The sequence below is a fragment of the Miscanthus floridulus genome, chromosome 2 (assembly GCF_019320115.1).
Source record: "Miscanthus floridulus cultivar M001 chromosome 2, ASM1932011v1, whole genome shotgun sequence".
Classification (NCBI taxonomy): Eukaryota; Viridiplantae; Streptophyta; class Magnoliopsida; order Poales; family Poaceae; genus Miscanthus; species Miscanthus floridulus.
Genome location: NC_089581.1, coordinates 176,160,282 through 176,186,244, shown reverse-complemented (window position 1 = coordinate 176,186,244; position 25,963 = coordinate 176,160,282). Strand labels below are relative to the sequence as shown.

The window sequence follows — 25,963 nt, the reverse complement described above, 5'->3', positions numbered from 1 at the left end:
TGCTTGCCTTGTTGCTGCAAAACATGGATCTTGTGGACTGGCGTAGTTTACAAAATTATGGTGTAGTGTTCTTCCTACAAATCGAGGTGCAAGTGCAATATGTGGTTGCCTGTGCAATTGTGTATGTACAGTAGAAATGTGACACAGTGACATACTAATGACTCGATCATTTCCTATTGGAACTTGTATGAATGTGACCATGCAACCTCTACAGTTTTCCTCTAGCATTTTCGCTTTACCTTTCTTTTTAATGGTCATGAAACATGTAAAATTGTTGTTTGTTGACTACACAGATTTTTGGGGTATTTTACCAGTGATGTATAAATGTATGGTTCTCTGGTGTGGTTGTGGGCACTAAATATTTACCCTGAACTTTTTTCCAGATGATGGGAGTTATTTGTTTGGTAGCCGATACGATGTACAATGGCTTGTGTAGCAAGATACTAATGTTTGTAGCATTTCTTGTTGGAATTTGTTCATGAATGTGACTGCTACTTTGTCTGCAATATCTCTGAGGTTTGATTTAGACAAGGTCACAAGGCTGGTACAGTCTGAAGACATTGCAGTGTGTTGATTTCATCAAACAGAAACTAGTATAGCTGCATGCTTCACTTCTATGCCTATCTTCATTTTGTTTCATGGAGCCTCTTAGAGGCCCCATTTGGTGGAGGTCCTGCTGGCTTGGCTCCAGCTCCTCCGTGCACTAGCAAGGAGCCATTTTGTCTTTCTTTTCAAAATGAACTAGGAGCCAGTAAATGCACTATTTGTTTTGCTTCACCTGCTCTATCTCCTCTGCGCACCTTAGCAAGGAGCCGGAGTCGTGCTAAATCGCGCTCCATGGCAACACCATTCTAGTTGAAGACCTTTCTAGTTGTGTTTATATATTTTGAAGATTGCTAAATTAACAATACAACATTACTGTTTGGTTAACAAAGCTGACTCCAGTTACTTAACCTTGGATTATTTACTTGCTTTCTTCTCTACATGTCATGGAGCCTACTGTTGGGACAACTTCAATGGCTCCTAGGGTCTAGTTGTGTTAGCATATAGTTTATCAGAATGTTTTGGGATGCAGTTCAATCGTGAACTGTTGTATATAAATGAACTTTCCAATGAAACATTCTTCTTCGTTTGGGGCTGACCCTGTTGATAAGTTGGTAATTATGTAATAGATGGTTGTGCCTCTACCTTATCTGATCTGAATTAACTAGTTTCCTATTTTCAATTTTGTGGTTTTCCCTATCTTCTATGACTTGAAACAAATTCTTATGGAGCAAATTGTATGTCACATTTTGTTTTTCGAACGAAGCGTCTAGTAAATTACAAGTCCACTTTGTGGGTGTATGTTAGTTCATCTGGTACTCAAATGACTTTCCCGTCTGTATTTTTCCTGCTTATTTTTGTACTTGTTATTGATCTAGCATGTAAAGATTATTGCCAATGATGTGTAAACCTGGACAGTCTGCTGTTGCTCAGCAATTGCTCTGAATCATCGCCAGGCTTGAGCAGTGAAAGGTAGTATCAACATTCAGAGATTGTTGTGTATTCATCACTTCTGTTAGCATAGCTGTGTGTTTGTGTTTTTGGTATGATCGGAGCTTATCGTCCTTGCGCTTAATGTTTCTGCTTATTTGGTGTTGTACTGCACATGGCAATGGGTTAAGAACTATACCCTTCGCATACATAATTCTCAGAAAATATCTGACTCCGCTTCTGTGGAATGTGTCATAATGTTTTACTATCTTCAAAAGATTACCGATTTACCATTGCTACACCCACCGTTTTCGGTGTTTGTGTGATTCTCGTGAACGCATTCTTCTAAACAAATAGATTAGCGACCTTAGCTATCTTTTATTACGCATTGACAATCACACAGCTGTAGTTATTTGAAATTTGCGAAAAATCTACCTGCAATAACTGAAACACTTCCTCTGTTTTTCTTTTTCTTTTTGTGACATCTTTGTGCATTTTTTATGAAAAAAAAGAGAAATGCCCAACGGGAAAGATAGCTTTCGAACTGGACCGTTTCCATACATGATTACAATCTGGGCCTGGAGTCGGTTATGGGCCGCAGCCCATGCACAGCGCAGGTGCGCGGTCCATCTGCCTTGCGCTTCTCCTTGCTCAGCTTCCTCGGCCAGTCCGCCGCGCACGGCGCATCTGTTCCTTCTGCTCTGCGACTGCGAGCATCCGTGCTCGTATCGTAGTCTGTTCGTCGCCGCTGCTGCCGTTTGGTGCTTGCCGCCGCTCTTATCTTGTTCCGGCACCGCGTCAAAGGGCCGTTCCTCTCTAGGCGCCTGGTAGATCTCCCCAAATCAACCGGGCAAGCCTTACCGCCCACTTCACTATGGCGGAGCCCTCGCCGCCGCCGGCGTCGAACGCTGGCCTCCGTATCCTCCTGTCAAAGGACCGGCCGGCTCCCTCCCCTCCTCCCACCGCCGCCGTCTCCAGCCACGCCGACCGCGACCGCATCATCGTGAGCTCCCACTCCCTCCCTCTCATCCTGTTCATGAACCCTAGCTGCAGTCATAGTAGAAAATTCATGCATTGCAAATCACCACGAGCTTCCATCCAGGCGTTGTAAAAACTGTTAGTAGTGGCGTAGCTAGGGGTTGTGTGAGAGGATGGAGAAGGAAAGCTGAAAATTTAGTGAAATTGTCTCTGCATGCTACCACACATGTGCTCTTGGTGAAATGTGATCTCTTTGCTCTTTTCAGGGAGTTTTCTGGAGCGCGTTGTCTAGGAATGAACCCCCAGAAACATTTTCCCTTCAGACAGTTCAGGAAGCAATTAAACCTCAGGTATCTACGTTCGATCTGGCATTTGTGAATCTTGATTTGATGGTGAATCGTTAGTGATTCATGTTATCATTTTCCTCTATTTTATTTGCTTGTGTTTTAAGTAACCTACCTATCTGATTTGACTTGTCGTTTAGTTCAGTTAATCATCTGATTTGACACGCATATCTCATTTCACAGAAGGAAACCGTGTTGGTTCTAGAGGAGAACCAATCCTTGGAAAATGCTCTTCGAACATTGCTGCAGGAGCTTGTGGTAACTTTCTATGTGGCTACGCTGTCCTTTGATCTCACTTGATGATAAATTGGTTAGGGAGTGTTGTCGGCACATGCATATTTCTGGGTCATTGCATCTGTTCTGAGCAGTAGGGTTTTAATGATTATTTCTAAAAGAAAGCGGAAGGTGTGGCTGCATTTTTATTTGCAATCCTAGAAAATTACATTGATTGCTGATTCTGTTTTATATGGAGAGTGTATTTCCATATTTCATTTGCAATCTTAGAAACCAACATTGATTGCTGATTCTGTTTTTATTAAATCTGTATTCTTAGTCATCTGCAGTGCAATCGGGTAAAAAGATCATGCAATATGGGAATTCATTGGATAGCGGAGAAAGTAACTGCCTGATAACTCGCCTTCTTGGTCAGTTGCAGTTCTTCCAACATTCTTTGTTCAAATCTATACCTATCTGAGGACCTTATGGCATCACTTTCTCTTTTTTTCTTGAACACTATTTGGTGCCTGTGTAGCATTAGTTTCTGTTCTGAGAAAACAATGTTCTTCCATGATAGATATTGTGCTTTATCTTTGCGAAAGAGGGCATGTTGAGGGTGGTATGGTATTCCAGCTGTTAGAAGACCTAACTGAAATGTCAACAATCAAAGACTGCAAAGATATCTTTGGGTATATTGAGAGCCAACAAGATGTACTGGGGAAGGTAATTGTGATCCTTATTCTGTTTGGTTAGTTCTGGTTAAGTATAGAAGATGCATGTTTGTAACTTTGCTGATCGATTATCGTTTTGGGTTTTTTGTAGCAAGAACTTTTTGGACGTGGAAAACTAGTTATGCTAAGGACTTGCAACCAACTTCTTCGCAGACTATCGAAGGTTAGGTTCAGTTGTTTTGTTGTGTCTACTCTTTGAAGTTTAGATTTACTGTTGTTCCCACATTTCATCTTGGTTAAGTGGCCATTTTGTTAGCCAGCTGATTACCTTAGTTATCCTGTATGTAAAAAGTAATACCCCCCCCCCCCACCCCCCCCCCCAAAAAAAAAAAAAAAAAAACACTAAGAGGAACTATGTGGCATTGCCAATAAGGAGAAATAGACACCAAAATTGAAGTAAAAAAGGACACGAACCTGGGTGGTAGGCATACCAACTGAGCTCGGCTCAGTTCCTAGCGACCTGGTCTGTTAAACTGATTAATCAAAACTGAACTGCGAAGTGTGTTAAGTTAGAGATTTGCTAATATCCTTTGCTCTAAGCTAAATGATTGATTGTACGATATCACCAAAATCTTGAACTTCGTGAACCAACTCTTTGTATGAATTGGAGTTTTTCCAGCACTTTTTTTTTTGGCTGAAGAGTAAATTGCACCACCTAGGCCTGGTGCAAGCGGTAGAGTCTTACCGCCTGTGACCGGAAGGTCCCGGGTTCGAGTCGTGGTCTCCTCGCATTGCACAGGCGAGGGTAAGGCTTGCCACTGACACCCTTCCCCAGACCCCGCACAGAGCGGGAGCTCTCTGCACTGGGTACGCCCTTTTAAACTTATTAGGTGTGCCACTTAAGGTCCAAATCTCCCTAATTAGCATAAAACTTGCCTATGTCACTTGCTAGCATGGCACCTAACATGCAGGGGGCATGACAGTGGTGACATTTCTTTTATTGTAAGAATTTAGGGACCCAAATGCCATCATGGTGCATTTCATGCCTGTTGAACCAGCATTGATGTTCCCTTCATTCTTAAATATCTCAGGCAAATGATGTGGTGTTCTGTGGGCGCATTATTATGTTTCTAGCACATTTTTTCCCATTATCGGAGCGTTCAGGTTTGCATATTGTATATCCCTTTAACCATTCTCACGTAGTTGGTCTCTTATGGGTAAACTACATATAAGTGTCTATGTACACCATTCATTTTGTTTGTCTACTTTAACAGCTCTCAACATTAAAGGAGTTTTCAACACGTCAAATGTAACCAAGTATGAAAAGGATGCTATGGATGGTGAGTATGACTCATCTATGTTAATACTGTAGTGTTTTATTTCGTTTATTACACGTGACCTCTGCAGATGAGTTGTTTTTTGTTCACTTCTGTAATCTGTCTCCCTAAATGCTGCGTCCTCATGTATTCTTTCGTTTCTCAGGAATCTCTGTTGATTTCAACTTCTACAAGACCCTCTGGAGTCTACAGGTTGATATTTGGCACTTCTGGTTATTCTATGGAGTTGGAAATTGTCGCTAGATATCATACATTCTTCTTAATCATCGACATTTTTTGTTAATGATCATTTCTTGAATATTTATGTACCAGGAACATTTCAGTAACCCAGCTTTGACTTCTACAAATGCAGCAAAATGGCAAAAGTTCTCTTCTAATTTGGCGGTACATCCTTTCATATAATTTTCTTCCAGTGACATGATTTTATGTTCACTTTGCAATTACTGTGTCCTGTGGCCTCATTCTGAATATCTGATACTAAGTTAATAATTAACTTCATTCCAGGTTGTGTTGAGCACATTTGAAGCTCAACCTCTTAGCGATGATGATGGAAAACTTAACAGTCTCAACGAGGAGGAAGATGCCGCTTTCAATATTAAGTACCTGACTAGCAGTAAATTAATGGGTTTGGAGGTAAAAACTTTTGGGCAGGTGGCTCTACTTTTCTTTTATTATTCACAGTTGTGATATAATCATTCCATTCTTTCAGTTGAAGGACCCAAGTTTTCGACGCCACATACTTGTTCAGTGCCTTATATTTTTTGACTATCTCAAGGTACATAAACTTCGGAAGTTGGGATGATGCAATGACGGCATGTATTAGGCAAGTCATACAAGGCAAAATTCTATTTAATAAAAATGCTTAAGCTAATCTTCTATGTTGTACACCTACGTGCACTTGTGTGAGAGCATGTACTATAATATTCCCTTTTTCTGTTACAATACCATTTTACCGCTATTCATTTCATTTGACTAGTGTGTTATAGGTCACTGAAGTGCAGACTGCTGACAAAGTTATTTTGTTCCTCAGGCGCCTGGAAAAAATGACAAAGAAGGTCCAACAGGGAGCATGGTCAGCACTGAGACTTTGACATTTTTCCCTCCTTATGCAGTTATATACTTGACATGAACATTTCTACATATTTGTTGTTCGATATTGCCACTGTCAGTTCTCATGAAATCCTTTTTTCTTCTTAAGCATCTTGTGCCTGTATCACTAGACTGCAGAGAAGGGTTCTGTAAAATACTAAATATACACATATTTTTATAGTCCACAGCTTGATACTGTCCCACCAGTCTTTATACATGAAAGTTAAACCCTAAATAACAATAATCAAGTGCCGTTGTCCAAAAACATGTGAAGTGTTGGAGGACTATCTGATGGTTTAGGTTCTTCCATTTAGAAATGTCAAGATGCACTCAAAAGAATCTAGAATAGTGGTCACGTGTACTCTTCAGTTGACTAATAAAGTTACTGTTTTTTCTCCCAAAACAATGCCCCACATACATCTTTTGTCTCCCATATCTCCGGCCCAGCTGAACTCAATCATATTCTTCCTGCTCCGTAAGTGAAGACAAGATTATATCCATCTCATCCATATGCATGGAAAATTTGCTCTTCCCTCCCTACTCTCCTTAAATCCCATACGAAGTTTCATCCATTACAGTTACAGATGTTCTATACTTCTATCCCTGAAGCTTTGTGTGGGTTTAACACTAGTTTTTAGTAGTTGCTGATTTCATGGCTTACACTTACACCAAAGAAATTCAAATATTTACTTTTTATATGGATAAAAATAGGTGGCTCCATAGAGTAAGTTGTGGTTTGCATGGAGTGTATGCAGGAACAATATGATATTCGAATAGTTTGAACTGACTAAGCTAGTTCTTTCAGTATTGATGGCTCTCAAACCATGGTTCAACTGTGAATAATTTGTCCCGTATATTTTCCCTTCAATCAGAAAGAGGAAATCAATTCTTGTGAAGAGCATGTTAAGAAGCTTCTGGAAATTATTCCCCCCCAAAGGAAAGGAATTTCTGAAAAGCATTGAACATATTCTTGAGCGGGAGAAAAATTGGGTATGCTTTTTACTGCACATGGTTCAAAGTTTTTTTTACCTTTATTGTTGAAACTTACACAACCAATGATTCTCATCCTTTATATCTTGAAAAGGTTTGGTGGAAGCGAGATGGGTGTCTTGCATTTGAAAAACCACCCTTTGAGAAGAAACCAGGTCAGGCTGGAGGTAGAAAACGGTATGCTACTTGCTTAAGGCACCGGGCTCACTGTCAGTCAATTGTTTCTATTGATTATCTCGTCAAAACTTGCCTAGATCTGTCTAGGAAAGGTTAACAAGAGAGAAATTATAATAACAGAATTGTATGCATTATTAAATTGTCAATCTTTAACTTATATCTAAGAAAGACCGTGTCCAATCATATTATAGTTTATGTTATGACTCTGCTAAGGTAAAAGAAAACATGGGGATATTTTGCACAAAATCTAAATCTTTAATGTTGCAACTTTGAAAGCTGATTGGTGTTCATTATTTCCACTTCCTTTTTATACTTTGCTTCCATGACCAGAAGTAAGGTGATATTGCATGCTTTCTTGCATTGTAGGAAGCCAAGGTGGAGACTGGGAAACAAAGAGCTCAGCCAACTTTGGAAATGGGCAGAACAAAAGCCTGTATGTTGCACATACATCTCCCCACTATAGTGCGAGTTATGAATAAAGTCAGCACAAATTTATAGGTTTCGGGCCGTTGATATTAAAAAATATTCTTATGTTCCAAGAATCATTGCGCCACTGTCCATTTCTGCCTTTGTATATATACTTATATAGAAATAACTTCAAGTCTTGGTGCCAGTCTCTTTTCATTCTGTTAGTTCCCCTCTTTAAATTTGAACTTGTTGACTAGTCTAAAAATATCTAACTAGTTTGGCATCCCTAAGTGATTAACGCTATAAAGTAATGCTTGTCCCTTGAATTAAGGTTTAGACTTTCTTTGCATTGTTTGAAAAAATGTCAAGTTATATATAGGGCCCTTCTCCCTTAGTTATGAGCATTGCTACTTCTTTTCTTCTGTATTCTTTTACTGGTTATTTCTGTCGTACAATTTTCTTTCATTTAATCTAACCACTCACATCTTTATTGGAGCTGTAGAATGTTTTGACTGATCCTGACCGTGCCCGCATGCCATCAATTACGGAATATTGGAAACCACTTGCAGAAGATGTAAGCACTTTGGCTTTCTTGCGTCTTTTTTTAATAGAAAGTTACATGGCACCGACCTTGATGGTTATTTTTGCACTTTGACCATTCATCCTTTTGCTGTAAACGAAGTTTTAAACAGTCTTGTAATTACAGTTGTACCTATGTTAACACGCAGATGGATCCATCTGCTGGAATTGAAGAGGAGCACCACCACAAAACTAATCGGGTAACTTTGATTTCAGCTATGCTAATTACTCGATTACTGTTTTTTTTGAAATTATTTACTCGATGGGAAGTATTTCTCGAGCTTTCTATTGAGTGGATCAGGTGGACCCTGCTAGCTAATTATGTTCCAATTGTCAGAGCTCTCCATGAAGAGACTTAGCTTGGACTGCTGTTATAATTAAGTGCTATTGAAAATATTAATGTCTTGTTAGGCACAGCTGCTGGAACTTATTGTCTTATCGACACTTAGTTTTTTATTACCTTTTCGTGGAGTATACTCCCATAAAAGCAGTATTGTGCTTGCATGTTTGGATAAATGTTGAAATAGGAACATTTGCCTTCAACTAATACAACATTGAAACAACCTCCTGATGGCCTGACCCTACTTGCACATACTGCCATTGGTCACATGTACTTGGAAACTATGATGGCTCCAGTCACATTGAAAAGAGTTTAGAAGAGGCCATTTTTTCATGGGCACTGGATTTTGGGGAAGTAGCATTACATGTTTGATTTGCATATAGGTAGTAGATTGGTCTAAGAGCAGCTTTTGTGTGACAGGTGTACTGCTGGAAAGGACTACGGTTTTCAGCCAGGCAGGACTTGGATGGATTTGCCCGGGTATGTGAAGCTTTACAATGTAATTGTTTCATTCTTGAGTGCTAGTAGGGTGCAAGATTAAATGAATATGGATATTGATCACCATTTCCATTTCAGTTTTCAGACTACGGGATCGAAGGAGTTGTACCTTCAGAACTCCTGCCACCTGAAGTAAATGCCAGGTTTTCTTCTAAGCCTGCAGAAAAGGTTAAGCGGACGAGAAGGGAAGATTCAAAAGGCGTGTCAGCTCAACCCAAAGAGCAGCAGGTACCCTGACCATCTTCTTGACCATAACTTGTCTATATAAACACCAACACTGTCATGTCTACATTGTTGCTATGGACTCCTCTGCAGGTTGCCGCGACACCAGAAACCGACGGCGGTGGCAGCGGTGGCGATCTAGAAGAAGGGGCCGCACCAATGGATTCCGACAACGGCGCGGTGGAGGATAGTCAGAAGCGGAGCCCAGGGGAGGTCTCTGGCCCTGAAAGCGGGCAGTGCGAGCCTGAGGCGGATGCCGATGATAACGTGAAGACTGAAACCACCAGTAGGTATGCTCGTGCCGGAGAGAAACAGTAGATAGAGTAGTATAAAGTGGGCGATGCTGAACCATTCTGCCCAGATTTTCCACCGACATTGGGCATTTTTATAGGCACCGCGAGACTCAATTTGAGACGTTTGTTAGCTTAATATCCCGCAGTAGCGTGTATGTGTAAATTGTTGCCCTGCAGTAGCGTGTGTTGTATGTTCAGTAGGAGTATATAGGCAGAGGCTAAACCGGCCCTCTGTCCGCTCGTCTGATCATATCATAATTTGCAGTAGATCTGGAAATGAAATTAGATTATTTATATTTATTTATTCTCCATAAATGTGAGGTCCCGGCGAGCCTTTCAAATGGTAACAGGATCAAGTCGTGTGAGTTTGCCATGTCGCATTAAACAATCGGAACAGGTGAATTTGGTTGGTTTGTTAGGTTGTGTATGAATTAATGTATACATATGTAGTACTAGATCAAATCGCATTGCCTCCGTGTTTGAAGTTTTAAACCGCTGGAGCGGTCGAGCAGCACCACGGCCTCGTTCGCGTGTCCTGATTCGTTTTTTTTTATTATCCAAAACAATATTTTCTTTTACAGATTTATCCAGATTTTTTTAAAATTCCTCCATACGAACGGGCCCACATGTCCTCCAGTTCCGTTGCAGGCCGTTCATTCCACTGGTGTGCAGTGCAGGGCACCTGGACGGCTGAGATCAACGTTTGGACGCCGCACAGCGCGTGGCTTGTTGGTTGGAGGACGCGAGTCACGAGCGCAGCAGTGGCCACTGCCCAGTGGGGTGTCATCTCATGGGCTGGGTGCAGTGTGTTCCGTAGCATAGCCGGCTAGCCGCCCGCTGATGTATATGTAGCCGGATGGGATGGCCCTTCTCTTCGTCTCGCCTTTCCAGTAGTACAGGCAGCGGCAGCAGCAGCAGAGGAGGGACGCCTTCTTGTCAGCTTGTTCACACTCCACAGTACACAGAGATCAAAAAAGTGCTCGAGGAGCTGCTCTTCTTCTTCCGTCCTTCCCATTCCCAGCTGCTGCTCCTTTCCTCGCAAGGACAAAGAATGGAGTCCTCTCCTCTTCTTCCTCCATAGCTGGCCTCTGCAACCTCCAGTGTAGAATACTGCGGAGCCGTAAGTTCATCTCCATCTACCTCTTGTGTTTACTCCCGTTGCTCTTTATGTGCAGCCTTGCAGGTAGACTGGCGATCTCTCCATCTCTCCTGTTCTTTTCTTCTTTTTTTTGGAGGAAAATCTCTCTTGTTCTTGCTACGCCGCCCGCCAATCCTTACCTGTTTAAAAGCGAGTTGCATTGCGTCCTTTTAAGTTAAGCTGCGTTTCTTGAGTTTCTTTTTCTTCTTCTGTTCTTCTAGTTCTTGATCTTGGTGTGTGGACAGCAGTAGCAGGTTTTACCTCTGAGCATAGCTGAGCTGCGTGCCTCGCAAGCCATCTATTACTGTTACCATGCAGTGTAAACAGTGCTGTTGATGGTTTTGCAGATTGGTAGGAGGATCACTTTTTTTTTTCATTTTCCACGGGGGTTATTAATATTCTTTACCGGGGGGGGTGCAGGTAGGAAAAAAAAGGCAGCGCGAATTTGTAAGCCTAATTAGTACACGGTTTGAGAAGGTGGTGCTACAGTAAGATATGTGCTAACGATTGATTAATTAGACTTAATAAATTCGTTTAGCACGGATTATGTAATTTATTTTGTTTTTAATTAGTATCGAGCATCACACCGCTAACTAACACCCAGAAACTTTACCCTCTTGATTTATACGGGACCATAGAAATCTGCTAGCAGCAGTGCAGTAAAAACTCTGTTAGGAGTAGGAGGTACTAGGACAATTAATTAGAGCATGAAAATTGCAGTGTTCTGCAGCTGTAGTACTTGTATATGCTGGATGCCGCTGCCCCGCCCCCTCAAGGCCTCGATCACACTTTTGCGTGCAAAGTAATAGGAGTACTGTAACTCCTGGACATGGTGTTTATTTATTTTATTTGCCAGAGCCAGCCGTTTGCCAATAGGAGTAATAATTATTTGGGGTTACGGTGAACCTAAGGAGTATTGTACCAAGCCATCCATTTGAAATGCTCCCCGCCAATGCAAGGACACGCATTTGTTTTTTTCACCGCAAACACGCCGGCCCCCACTCGCAGATAGAATAGAGGTAGGAGTAGTAGGGTAGAGGCGGTAGGGCAAGGCATGGGCGTATGGGAGGTTTTTACCACCGTCCACCGGGCACAGCAAGGGCGACAGCACGCCTCGCTTGCCGTGACATGCTGCTGTTTCAACGTTGTACAGGACGCTACAGTGGAATGTGTGTGTTTTTTTTTCTCTCACACTGGTATTTTACGTGTTTTAGTACATACATAAACGTACTAGTACAGAATGGGTGTGTGTTCACGATGCTACTAGTAGCTGTGAGATTGCTTGTTTACCCATCCTAGGCTGTGCCTTGTGTCAGGTGGCATCGTCGGGGGTCCAAGCGACGCAAAGCGAAGCGACGAGGTCGCCGCTGCCCAGCTGCTGCTGCTGCTGCTGCTGACACGGGGCACAGGCAGAGCGGAGCACGAGGACGAGAGAAGGGCAGCGTGGCTGCACCTGCTCCCCTGCACCGCGTCGGAGGAATCGAATCCCGTCAGCGTCTCTGCATGCAGGCAGGCGGCTGCTCCTACATGGAGTCGGAGCGGGCGGAATCGGCGTCGGCCCCTGTGGATGCGATGAGCTGCCGCTCGCCAACGTGCCCGCCTTGGCTCCAAGCGGCCATTGCAGGTCCGTCGCTCTCGCCTCTGTGTTGCTTGCTCCTTGCTGTTTCTACTTTCTACTACCCTAGTACCTCCCCTCCTCTCTTTTCCTTAGGCCTTGTTGAGTTCAAAAAAAACTTTTTCTAAAAAGTGCTACAGTAGCCATCATATCGAATCTTCCGATACGTATATAAAGCATAAAATATAGATGAAAAAAAAAACTAATTACACAGTTTGGTTGGAAATCACGAGACGAACGTTTTAAGCCTAATTAGTCCACGATTGAATACTAATTGTCAAATAAAACGAAAATGCTACAGTAGTCAAATTCATGAATTTCACCCGACTAAACACAGCCTTAACCTGCATCGATCCTCCTGTGCTGCCGCTGCTGCGCCAGACACAACAGAAAATCAATGTGGTTGTGGGTGTGGCGCAGCGCAGCACAGCAATGTGATGCACGATTGATCAGCATGCACCATCACATTCATAAATGGAAACGGACCCAGACCCAGACCCAACCCATCCTCGTAAGTTGTTTTTACTGAACGTATGTGCTGCAGCCTGCACCTGTACGTACGTATCAGTGTGCTGCTGCTGTCTCCATGAAGTTCTAACATCGCAAGAACTTAACATTTGCAATTAATTGCCGCGGTAGATTTTGCTTGCACAGTTGCGCTGTTTAAATCCCACTCCTTCCATCGTGGCCATGAGTTCGTTCCGCTTCTGCATGCGAAAACAAGTGGAGTGGAACAAGGAGCACTGAACAGCAGGAAACGAGGCCACGGGCGTCCTTTGAATTTTTGATGATGCGCATTCACGACGCACAGGTATCCTGGACCTCTTTCTACCTAGATGAGCTAGCTACCGACAAGTATTCCATGGCCTCACGCATCATGTTCACATACGGAGGGCATGGCATTACGTAGGCTTGCTTTTCACTGTGACTTCTCTTTTCTGAAGCAGGGTCACTTCTTCTTCTTCTTTTTTAAAAAAGAAGAAAAAAAACTCAGTAGAGTTTCTATCTCTTCTTTTCGAAATAAACCCAGTTTAGTAGAGTTTTTTAAACAAAAACTACGGGGGCTCGTTGCCTTGCTTTTGAACACTAGCTTCCTCGTGGAATCTCTCTGTCCTCTCTTTTGGATACCATTCTCCCTAGCTTTCGCCCCAACCATCTTGCCTGCTGCAGCGCGTCAAAATTTGAAAATTTTGAATCGAGCCGCATGGCTACTGCTGCTGGCAGTGGGAGGAGACAAAACTTGTCTAACAATCATTCCAAGTCAACGGATCCATCCGCAATGCGTACGCCTGCCTGTATAAACAAATTCCCTGAATTGAAGTAGTACAACCTCTCGTCGTGTCAATGCTGGGCCAAAGGTTGGCAGGACAAAGATTGTTTCAAAAAAAAAAGATGGCAGGACAAAGATATCGCACTGTCACGCCCTCACATGTTGTACAGCCACTCACTCACTCATCTTTTGTAGCAATTCAAGTACTTCAATTCACATACAGTACTTACGTTCAAAAAAATTCAAATGTAATTACAACTTACAACCAACTGTCCTGAAAAAAAAAGAACTATTCTGATTACCATTGAAATTTATAAGTTTGCTGTGCCCGTTTCTGTTTAACTATTCTGATCATAATAACATGTGGTGGCAGTAACGTTGGTTTACCTCATCATTGACATTACTAGCAACATTTGTTTTTTTTTAATTGTCTTAACTAGTCCATGGGTCGTAGTAATTAGCTTGTTCGCTGGTTTGTTTATGGCTTAATAAGCTCGGCGGCTGCTCGTTCGTTTTGAGAGAAAAACACTATACCTTTTAATTGTCTTAACTAGTCCATGGGTCGTAGTAATTAGCTTGTTCGCTGGTTTGTTTATGGCTTAATAAGCTCGGCGGCTGCTCGTTCGTTTTGAGAGGAAAACACTATACCATGGTCGGTAAGCCCTGGCTGAAACCAACACACGAACAAGCTGACTATTCCTGGTGATTTTTTTTCTTGTCAAATATTCTTACTGAAACTGACGAATGGTTCCTTTGCCTTCTGAATTTGATTTTGGAAAAAATTGCTTGCAGACATCGAGCAGCGGGTGCGCGCGCTGGCGGTGGACGAGGCGCCGCCCACGGAGCACTCCTTCGCCGAGCGCGCCGACAACTACTACCACAAGCGGCCGCAGCTGCTGTCCCTCCTCAGCGACCTCCACCGCCGCTACCTCTGCCTGGCCGACCGCTACTCCCAGTCGCTGTCCACCCTCCACCACAGGCACCACTCCTCGCTGCCGGCGCCCGCCGTCTCCGACTGCGGCTCCTCGGATGTGGACGACCGCTGCTCCGACGACGCCGACAGCTCGCTCTCGTACCAGCACCCGCTGGGTGCCGGGGTCAGCAGCGGCACTAGCACTAGCAGCGGCAGCAGCACCACTGCCGAGGCCGAGCTGGTGGTGGCGGAGCTGGTGGCGGCGTGGGTGGAGCGCGACGTGCTGGCGGACGAGGCGGCGCGGCGGGCCGCAGAGTCGGTGCGCAAGATCGAGCTGCAGGGGAGCCTGGTGGAGGTGCTGGAGTCGGAGCGTCTGGTGCTGCTGGGCGAGAACGCGCGCCTGGGCTTCCGCGCGTCGGCGGCCGAGGACGAGGCCGCGGCGGCGGCGGCCGAGCTGGGATACACGCGCCGCCGCGCTGCTGAGATGGCCCGCCTCGTCGTCAAGCTCCGCGAGGACCACCACGTGTGCATGCTGGGACGCAAGATCGAGGCGCTCCAGGCGCAGGTGTACGCGCTGGAGCTCCGTAACCGCGAGTGCTACGAGGCCATGGCGGCCTGGGAGGCCGAGCGCAGAGTGGCGGGCGCTGAGATCCAGAGGCTCCGCGCCGAGAACCGCCGCCTGGCCGACGAGGCTGCCGCGACCGCGGCGGCGGCGGTGATGGCGAGGAGGAAGCGCAAGGGGAGTGGCGGGTGGTGGGCCAGGGTCAGGATGGCCTCCGAGTGGACGCCGTGCGCGCCTGCCACGACGGTCACAGTCAGGAAGGTCGGCGAGCAGGGGAAGGGGAAGGACGACGGCAAGTACTACTACGGCGGTGGATGCTTCTGCGTCTAGAGACGAGACGAGACGAGACGGCGGCGCCGGCGTTGGACCCTTTTTGGCGCGGCGTCGATCTAGGGCAGCTCTCCTTTTGTTAGTACCTCAGTAATTATATAATTACGACGAGTAATTCAGGACTTGGCAAGTGAAGGTGAATGCTGGTGGTTGTTAAATTATTGAAATATCATTCTAGTTCTACTACCAAACGTGTTCGTAAGTTGCAAGGAGAGAAAAGCTACCAAATATTTATGGAAATTGAGAACAGATACATATCTATTTATGTTTCACTCTTTCTATAAAATTTTAAAGCTATAATTTATTAATTTTATGATAACTATGACATTCATAATATAAGCTGATTTTGTATCATCACTTTAATATTACATTGGCTTATGCATATTAGACACATTATTTAGCATGATATGGACAACAAACTACTCTAGATTGTAGTTTACTATTTGATTAGTTGGATCATCGGCTAAATCAGACTATAATAAGTTTTGTTTGTAATCAAAATTGCATCAATAATTTTAGCGGTGTAAATATATATTTTTTAAGGAATAGATAAATTTCAACTGCTCATACTATTATTTTTATATGTATTGTTTGTTTATTAATATTTATATGATAAAAGGGAAAAAATGACGAAAAATCAATCGAAAGTTAACAACAGATGCAATCGGATGTGAAAAAGAGGACCGTGAAAAAAACGCAAGCCAATAGGATACGGTAAAGCGGACAAAAAGAAAGATAATTACAAAGAAACTTCTCACACTAACAAGAAAACAGGAAAACAAAAATAAAAAGGAGCAAAACCCAAAACTCTTCGTGATTTGAAATTATGATAAGCTTTAATATTCCTGGTCTCCTTCGTAAAACAATTACTAGTATTTGGCTGGATTTTGGCCAAAATGAAGCTGAGGGCACGAGGAGGTCTCTCTCTCTTTATTTTTAGATAATAAAGAATAGTTCCTCCTATTTTGTATCTATATGTTCTATTTTCATCTACTATGTTAATTATAAGAGACGGAGATGAACAAATCCTAACATCTAGCACTATGTTTTACAACACCTTATCATACAACAAGCTTTATATGCTGGATTCGTTGGCGTGCTGGTTTGTGGATGATGTGAACCATCTGACAAGAAAATAATATTTTATTAAAATGCGTTTGAAAGAAATTGCACATACTGATTATTACAAGTTCCCTTTATTTGTTTCAGTTCGGCAATCTGTTTGTGAATAAATATTAGTCTACTAGTGCATTAAAATTTGTTTTAGATTAATGCATTTTATAAATTGATGTATCGATGAGCGCGGATCTCATATTTTGCCCAATGTTAAGTGATAGAAAACATTTTACAAGCGCATGTGGCATCGTATTAACGATAAAAAAAACAACATACCACCGTTATTTAAACATGCTAAACGACTACTTGTCTAGCAATAGTGTGCTGTGACAAAAGAACGACCACCGTAATACATATTATTGTTTAAATATATTATTACTTATACATGGCCCCGTTCGCTGGTCTAAAACTTGGCTGAAACTGGCTGAAAAACACTGTTCCGGCTGAATTGTTGTGAGAGAAAAATACTATTCCAACTGAAAAACAAGCCGAATATAGGATAATCCGAACAAGACCATAATTGTGTTGCCCCGTTGCAATACACAGATACTCCACTAGTATATATACTGAATGTGAGGCACAAAGCTTGTTTGACCATTTCCATATTGAAAGCATCTAGGCCCCTAGTTGGATTTCGGTAATTAATGTCAATAAAAGATTACTATGACTAACGTGTGTTTTGCAGAGGCAATTAAGTTAGGTCATGGTAATGGAGATCGATTGGGCAATCGAGGTTGTCATGCCCCTACGATGGAAATCGTTTCGGTTTTCAAAGGATGGACGACAAGGTTAAGGATAACTAGTTCTAAGTGTCGATTAGAGTTAGAGAGACACTTAGAGTAGTTTAGGACTTTGTTTTTTCCTTTGGCCATACTATGAAGGGGGGTATGAACGGGTAGCTTGACCTAGTTGAGCCTAGTGAGTTAGGTGTGGTGCACACTTGTTTAAACTAGCTCTAGGTAGCTCCTATGAATGCCTAAGATCCTTTGGAGCAAACTTCATTCACATATGTTCGAAAGTTGGAAGTGAATGGAGGGTCAAACACTGACCGGACGCTGGCTCCGGTGCGACCGGACGCTGGCCGCAGGGTCCGGTCAGTTCATTTGACTGGTGATTAAGTCTGGTGTGACCGGACGCTGGAAGGTCGTGTGACCGAACGCTGAGGGCTAGCGTCCGGTCGACTCCAGTAAGGGTCCAGACTTAGGAAAGAGTGACCGGACGCGTCCGGTCAGTGGTGACATATCTAGCGTCCGGTCGTTTACAGTAAGCATGCAAGAGCGACCGGACGCGTCCGGTCGGTACTGACCGGACCCTGACAGCGTCCAGTCATCATTTGAAAACTGTTCGCGGGTTGAACTGACCGGAGCGTCCGGTCAAAACGATCAGAGCGTCCGGTCATCCCGCAGAAGCTCATAACGGTTCGTTTTTCAGGCTGCCTTATAAATAGAGGCTCCACTCGTGAGTGGAGCAACTTTTGCTCATTCCAACAGCTGAGAAACACGTTTGTGAGTGCCAAGAAGAGCAAGGTCCTAGTGAGGTGTTTGTGATTTGAGAATCCAAGAGAGTAGCCTCACTAGTAAATCAAGAGTAGCAAAGTGTGCATCCATCTTCTCATTAGGCTTCGCGTAGTCAAGTGAGAGTTCGTGCTTGTTACTCTTGGTGATCGCCATCACCTAGACGGCTTGGTGGTGATCGGGAGTTTGGTGTTCACCCGGCGGAGCTTGTGGGTGACCCAACTCAAGTTGTGAGCGGCTTTGGGTGATTCGCCGCGACGGAGTGTCGAAGAATCAACCCGTAGAGAGCACTTGATCCTTGCGCGGATCAAGGGGGAGCTACACCCTTGCGCGGGTGCTCCAACGAGGACTAGTGGGGAGTGACGACTCTCCGATACCTCGGCAAAACATCGCCGCGTTCCTTTCTCTCTCTATTTACTTTGAGCACTTACTTTGAGTATTTAATTTAAGCAATTCAATACTTGTTTTACATCCATAGAATTGCTTGCTAGAGTAAGTTTGGAACATAGGTTGCGAGGTTGTTGTGCATTAGTTTGATATAAACATTTTTCTAGGCACAAGGGGTTAATTGGGCTATCCGTAGGATTTGATTAGTGCAAGAGAATTTAGAATTAGCCCAATTCACCCCCTCTTGGGCATCTTGATCCTTTCACACATCTTTGGCTAAAGTAATCTAATCTTTACATTGAAATAAAATATACGTTGCCCAACTACCCCAGCTCTGCAGTGTATTCTCGTCTTCCTCTGCTGGGTTCAATGTTATCCCAAGCCGTAAACGACTAATCATCGGTTACTTGCTGATTAGCTATTATTTAGGCTAAATTGACCTCTAAACATGTAGAATGAATGCTTAAATGGTAGAAAGAACTGATTAAACGAAAACGGTACATCACTATGTATCGTTTAAATAGTGTGCAAACGGACTAATTAGCCATTTAGGCAAACAATGGTTGTGTAAAGAGAGACAGGAGTACAAGGCTACGCTGCTACAGGAGAGACGTTGCAAGTGAGCAAGAGAAATAATAAACAATGTTGTTTTTTTTTTTCATATGGACCGACCATAACTATATGGATGGCTTATGGCCTATGGGCTACTTCACAATGATCAGGGTGAAGCTAGCGTAAATTATAGGGGGTGTTTTTCTCAACAATTTATTCTTAATAGTGGTTTTTCAAATTTTAGCCGGTGCCAACGTAGCTTCGCCCCTGACAATGACAAAGTATAGTCTACATATACCTATGGACTGCCTTTTTTTTCCATTGTAGACGCCCAGATCACACATTGCGCGGATTTCCCTTGAGCCCACTCATATGGTTAGGTTAGACCAGAAACATTGCTCATTCCGAGGCAAACTGAGCTTCCTAGTTGTGCCACAGCAACAACACTTACAGCCTGTTCGCTAGATCGTTTGTGCGACTTTTAAGTCAGCTGATATTGTTTTATTGTGAGAGAAAAATACTATATCCTCATAAAAACCGTTTAAGATGACACACTTATCAAGCTGCGAGCAGACAAAGCCTTCCTTGGACACTTGATTGTATTCCCTCTGGAAGAACTTGGCGACACAGAATTTGCCAGAACCCAGGTGCACGAGGTACGGATCGATCAAGTCGCATCCGTGACACTCTGGCATCGCCTCCTCCAGCACGCTGGACACCACAGGCCTGGTCCGCCTCCGCCCAGAGGCGGCGACGGTCTTGAGGTCCGACGAGCAGAGCAGGCCGGTCTTGGACGAGAAGCCAAGCCACGAATCGCACTCAGGGATGTAGTAGCGGGCACGGTCACGGAAGGGAAGCACCCAGGTGCCAGCCGACGTGTCGAAGGAGTAGGTGCCGATGCCCGGCGTCGATATCCAGATGTGCGAGCCGCCGACCACCGTGGGGGTGGGTTTGTAGCCACTCTCAAGCACATATGGCGGCGGCTCAAGGCAGCGCCAGCGCCAGTCCTCAATGTTCTCCAAGTACTTGGGGGATGGCACTCCGTCATACACAAGGGATTCGAAGCCTGGCTAGGCAGGAGCGGGGTCCTGTCCATGACGTAGAGCGCGTCCCCGACAGCGAGGGAGACCGTTTCGAACTGCTTTGGCTCGTTGAGGCGGCGCTGGTTGTAGACGGTTTGATGGCGGAGGTCGTAGATGAAGGTGAATCCATTCTCGTCGGCGCTGGCGATGAGGCTCTTGTTCTCGCCGCGTCCAAACAAGGTGAAGAAGTCGAGGACCCGACTGCCACAGTCGTGAGAGGGCGAGATGAATGGTCGCGGCAGCCGAGCATCCTCAATTCCTGATGGTCCTGTTCTTGTGGTTTGTGGTGGGGAAAAAAGAGTGTGGGCGCGTCGATGCGGCGCAGAGCGTAGTTTCCATGGTCGAAACGATCCACCAGCAGGTACAGGTACCTCCGCCACTTGCTCATCTCCGACCTGGACCTGGTCGAATGGAGGTACGGCGAATGCGTCCTTCGGTGGCCGTGGTAGGGAGGGAGATTGGAGTTTGCGGCGGCGGCGGCGCCGACTCCGAGGGAGGTACAGCAGGCGGCGCGAGGTTGGGACAGACAGCATCTTCTGCCGTCTTCATAGGCCAAATACTCTGGGCTGCCTCCTGCAGCCCACACCGAGCCGCCAGGCAAGCCTGATGTGAGTTGTGACGGGAGGGGGGTCCTTACAAGCCAGGACGTGCTGGGCCGGTTTCACAAGTCCTGCTGTGCAGTAATGTGGTGTAGCAAATTATTGATGTTTTTACGCTTCACTCAAACTCATTTGGAAGATAGCAAGCTTTTTACATGTGCAAACAGGGCCGGCCCTGAGATTTTGGTGGCCTAGGGCAACACTAAAAATTGAGGCCCCTTATAACATATGTACATCTGTTATGGCTTGTATTAGTTTGGATTGTTAGAAATGATATGCAATATAAACGACGAAGAACAGTAGATCAAACACAAGGGACACGAGATTTTAACGTGGAAAACCCTTCTAAGAAAGAAGGAAAAAAACCACAGGTACCAATTAGCAAATCTTCACTATATCAGGTGATGTTACAAACGTTGGGGATTTATAATTTTTCTTATCCCAAGACGACGGCTTACATGAAGTATATATAGATGGAAAACCCTAAAAGGCGACGATTCGCTTCGGCCCAAGCCTCCCGGCGACGGGCCTCGCTTCGCTCCGGCAGAAGTTAGCCTTTATCTTGTACATAACTGAATTTGGATCACAACTCAACATGGATGCTAAGCTAAGAATAGTTACCTAGCATGCATTACCTATTTTCAAAAAATTTATCTTGTCACATACTCCCTCCATCCCAAAATAAGTACAAACAACATAAAATTTGACTAAATTCATATAAAAAAGTACAAACATTCATGATACAAAATAAATGTCATTAGACTAGTTATAGAAATATATATTTTCATAATAAATTTATTTAAAGACATAAATACTAATACTATTTACTATCTTGATCAAACTTGAGTTTGATTGACCGGCACAAATACCATAATTGCATTCTTTCCTAGACGGGGAGTAGAAGACAGGTGCTGAAAATTTTAAAATACATTTAATAATTGAAAACTAGCACAATGCATATATACCCTACAAGGCATACTGTTACAGTGAGCATCCCTACAGCCGCATGGCAAAAAAAAACAGAGAGAGAATTGATGCACACGTTGCGATCCTGGCCTTTAGGCCTCTCATACAGCACAACACGTTGCACTCCTGTATCAGCAATACATATGCCACCTGTAGTCTGCGGTACTTCAGCTAAACTCCAAAATACTACTCCTACACAGTACACACCTACACCGTATACATACAGGGTTGAGGGCCCTTATGGCTCGGGGGGCCAGGGCGGCCGCCCCTCTCGCCCGCCCCCAGGGCCGGGCCTGTGTGCAAATGACTGCATATTGCAGGCTAGGGACGACAATGAGTAAACCAAGGTCAAGAGCAAAACCTCAACCATGAATACACGTGTTGAAGCCGATTAGGTTTATACATCAACTATGTCTCAAGGTCGGTTGCACACGACCCATCAAACGCAGGAAGCAACTTCAAGATCAGCAAGGCCGATCGAGAGATCGATGACGCCGATTCGAAGCCCGTCCTTGTCGATAGAACTCGAGAACACCTCCTGTCGGGCGCTGACTCCTCCGGATGGCTCGAGACGTATTAAAAGATCTCGTCCAGTCCATCACACATCAGCATCAGAGAGTGCATATCTCAACGCACTCACGTGTCCATGTATGGCCCCGTCCTGTTCACCAGCTGAGAGCCGGACTAGCCGTGTCACATTCTCCAACTGGTTCACTCGCTACTTCGTCTGTACAGTAGTACAATGTTTACTTCAGAAGAAAAGCATGTACGGTACGGCATGAGCTGGAGTGCTGTGCTGGACAGCTTGTGCTACTAAAGAAAAAGAAGAAGGTAATGTATAATATCAATTCTTTCCTTTACAAAATGCTATGGTCATGAATTTTACGGCCTAATAACTGATAACGGTTCCTAGCTAGCATCCATTCCTTTAATTTCTTCTATGATTCTTCATGGCATAAGCATAACTTCACCTTCCATGAAGTTTTTTTTAAGTGTATATTTAATATACTTTCATAAGCTCGAACTACCAAACTACAACGCCTATCCCCATTAATAGACAAACTTATCGTTAGATTTGTTAAAAGTGCAAGTTCTAATTTGTGAGGAAGCTTCTTACTAAACCAAAGAAAGGGCGGCTCCAGTTGTCAATTCTCTTCTCCCGAGAGCTTTCACACTGTGGGATGGGAGTCCCTTCCAAGACTTGACCAAAAGCTTATCTCTTTCATCTCAATTTAACATTTTTCGAAACGCGGCTAGACCGAGGCAGAGCAAGAGTGCAGCTGACGACATCTTTTAGGCCAATGTTGGGCGTATCAGCTATCTCACCTGGAGAGTGAGGACAGAAAACGGTCCCGATAGCGGCACTTCCGGGCAAGCGTTTATAAGAACACCTTTATTTTCTGATGATTGTTATAAGGAAATAACGTCGCTCATTTGGTTAGAAGGAATGTGTAGACATGGGCGCGCGTAGGGCCACGAAGTCACGAACGAACCTAACCACGTTGGTTACAGACTTACAGTCCACCACAACTCAATTTTGGGTGCATAATTAATTTCTTCTTATAATTATTATTATATTGAAAACTGGTAAGTTTCTTGTTGTTCTCTTTTTTTTATTTCTCATATTAGTTGAAGCCAAAAGGCTCAATCTATGAAGTAGGGTTATATTTACAAAATATGAGCAAGACTTGCCGTATATTAAAGATCTGTGTCCAAGTCGTGTTGCTTCCCATTTGTGAATGCTTAATGCAGATATGCGTCGTACCTACTACTTACATGGTTTTTCCAGAGGGAATTGCAGGCGTCCGAATGTTCGATGGGATAGGATTCCATCAGACAGTACCGAACGGCCTAGCAAAAACACGATGCACCCCACAGTATCACTGCAGTCCTTCCTCTCTGCCTCGTCCCGCCACGCACGAGTACCCAGCCTCCGTCTGTCTCACCCTACCCTGCGCCTGGCGCTCTTTCCCCCTAAACCCCTCCTCTCTCTCTCTCTCCGCGCGGACAGGACCGAGGAGCCGGGGTGAGGACAAGCACACCCCGCCACAGGACCCTAGGCGCGCCGCACGCCCCATCCGCCAGCCCCCGTCTCACCCCGCCCCTTTGCGCAGCACCCGGGCCGTGCCCCCATGATTTTCTGAACTACCTCTAAAACACGAAACACTTGCAACATGAAACAATCGAATGCAACATACATCTGAAGCAGATGAAATATTTAAACATACACTTGCAACATGTGTGTGAAACATATGCAATATCTAGACAAAACATTTGCAACTTGCAACATGAAAACACTTATTGCAACATAAGACTGAAACAGCTAAAACATTTCGAACATACTGTTGCAACATATGTGTGAAACATATGCAACATTCAAATAAGCACACTTGCAACATACGTCTGAAGCATTTAGAACGGACGCTTGCAACATACGTGTACAACTATTGCAACATCACGATCTATTTTTACAACATCCGTATGAAACATTTGCAACATACCTCTAAAACATCTGAAACAATTGAAACATACTCTTCCAACATGTGCTTTTAACGCAACATCTCCTTGTTGCTCGGTAGAATGGAGGCTCGTCGGTGTGTGGTGTTCATCGGAGCCAGCGGAACCAGTCCAAAACACATCTAAATCGATGAAATAATATCGGCAGTTGCATCGTCGGATACAATATAAGATGCAGATTCATCACCTCGAGACCTTGATTTCATCTCTGCGACCATTGATGGTGAGATCGATGACCTGGAGTCGCTGTTCTCATAGGTGGCGCCCAGAAGCACCCCTCCCCTTGTAGATAAAGGCCACAAATTGGCCGCTTGCCGATGAAATCGATGCCCACAACGACGATCTCGTCGTGGCAATCGCCGAATTCGTCGCAGGACACACGATCCTAATAAAAAATCATTTGATTTTATCAAAAAGTTTATTTGAACTCAACCCTAAGACACTAGAAAAAACTGCGAGAAAAAGGATGGGTTTCCTCCCCCTTCTTGTCTTCGGCAGACGCGCCGGAGAGGAAGAAGGAGAGGAGGCCCTAGGTGCGACAGCGGCGGCGGCGGAAGCGAGGAGTCGTTTCTAGGAGGTGGTGGCTCTACTCTAGGCAGGCAGCGGCGCTATACCCAAATACTGCCAGGGCTTACTACTTATAAGTTGATTGCTTTGTGTTTGACGTTGTGTAAAAAATGATAAAGAATCTTACAGTAAAACTAGGATTTTGTAAGAAAGTATTTAAGTATGTACTTTAACATTTGGCTAGCACAAACAAAACGGTCCTTACATTTCAAAATAAATGAATTTCTAATTTTGTTCTAAGTCAAACAATTTTTACTTTAGCTAAATTTGTTAAAAAAAAGTATTGTCAAAAAAAGGTATTGATATTTATGATACTAGATTAGTACTTTCAGCTGTCAGACTATATATATGATGCAATAAATGTTGATACTCATGTCTATAGACTTGGTAAAAATCAAAATAGTTTAACACAAAACGAAGTTAAAGATGCAATTGTCTTAGTATGTCTGTACGTACTCTCGCGTCTTGTAATATAGTGTATTCTAGATATTTTAGAATAAATTGAAAAGAGAATACAAAAGATACACATACCCTTACATATTTCCTTAATCAAACACTATCACCAACGTGACTAATAGAGATTGGTTAATAAATGGCAATTAACGATATAATAACTACCAAATTTGTGCTACTATTTAATGCAAAACTATCTCTTGTCCTCTAAAATCTCTTATGTGCTGATATTATTTTTGAATGATTGAATGTACTATAATATATTATAGTAATATATAATAGTTGTTCGGTCGATGGTTTTTGCGGCTGATAGCGGGCCGATGTCGTTTTGTTGTGAGAGAAAAGCATTGTACTATGGCTGATAAGCCAGGCTGGTAAGTTCAAGCGAACAGAGCGAATCGTTGTACCATACCTGATAAGCCAGGATGGAGAGAGAGAGTATTATTTACTGATGTTTTGGCAAGTAAAAGGCTAATGCTTGGGGCAGTCTAGGGGGGGGGGGGGGGGATCAAATGCCTCATTTCTGTAACCTTCCACCTTCCACATTCGCATGGCTACAAAGTTCACAAACAGAAAGCACTAGCGGATGGTAAAACAATAGTTTTCCCCCCTCCCACAAAATCCTACCATCTATTGGCCAAGGGCAAAACGTAGTTTTTGCAGGAATTATGCCATATTATAGCTACTAGCTCATCCATGTATTCAAGAAGGGGGCTAGAAAAATTTAGCCAGCAAACAATCGGTTGTACCTATTAGACTACTAATAC

At 43.9% G+C, this 25,963-nt stretch overlaps 1 protein-coding gene and 1 pseudogene across 1 annotated transcript; both read left to right on the top strand.

Moving 5' to 3' along the window:
• The first annotated feature begins 2,099 nt into the window (after positions 1-2,099).
• LOC136535819 (THO complex subunit 1-like) lies at positions 2,100-9,956 on the top strand (annotated as a pseudogene).
• Positions 9,957-10,533: 577 nt separating this feature from the next.
• Positions 10,534-15,649, top strand: LOC136540794 (kinase-interacting family protein-like). The gene is made up of 3 exons (XM_066532816.1): positions 10,534-10,735; positions 12,070-12,377; positions 14,431-15,649. Exons 2-3 carry the CDS (start codon positions 12,257-12,259, stop codon positions 15,441-15,443), a joined length of 1,134 nt encoding a protein of 377 aa, XP_066388913.1. The 5' UTR covers positions 10,534-10,735; positions 12,070-12,256; the 3' UTR covers positions 15,444-15,649.
• The last annotated feature ends 10,314 nt before the right edge of the window (positions 15,650-25,963 follow it).

Bases quoted from the DNA above. Each gene is read 5' to 3' on its own strand.
- LOC136540794 (XM_066532816.1), top strand. From the start codon at position 12,257: ATGCAGGCAGGCGGCTGCTCCTACATGGAGTCGGAGCGGGCGGAATCG. The intron at 12,378-14,430 runs GTCCGTCGCTCT...AATTGCTTGCAG, and splicing joins GCTCCAAGCGGCCATTGCAG to ACATCGAGCAGCGGGTGCGC.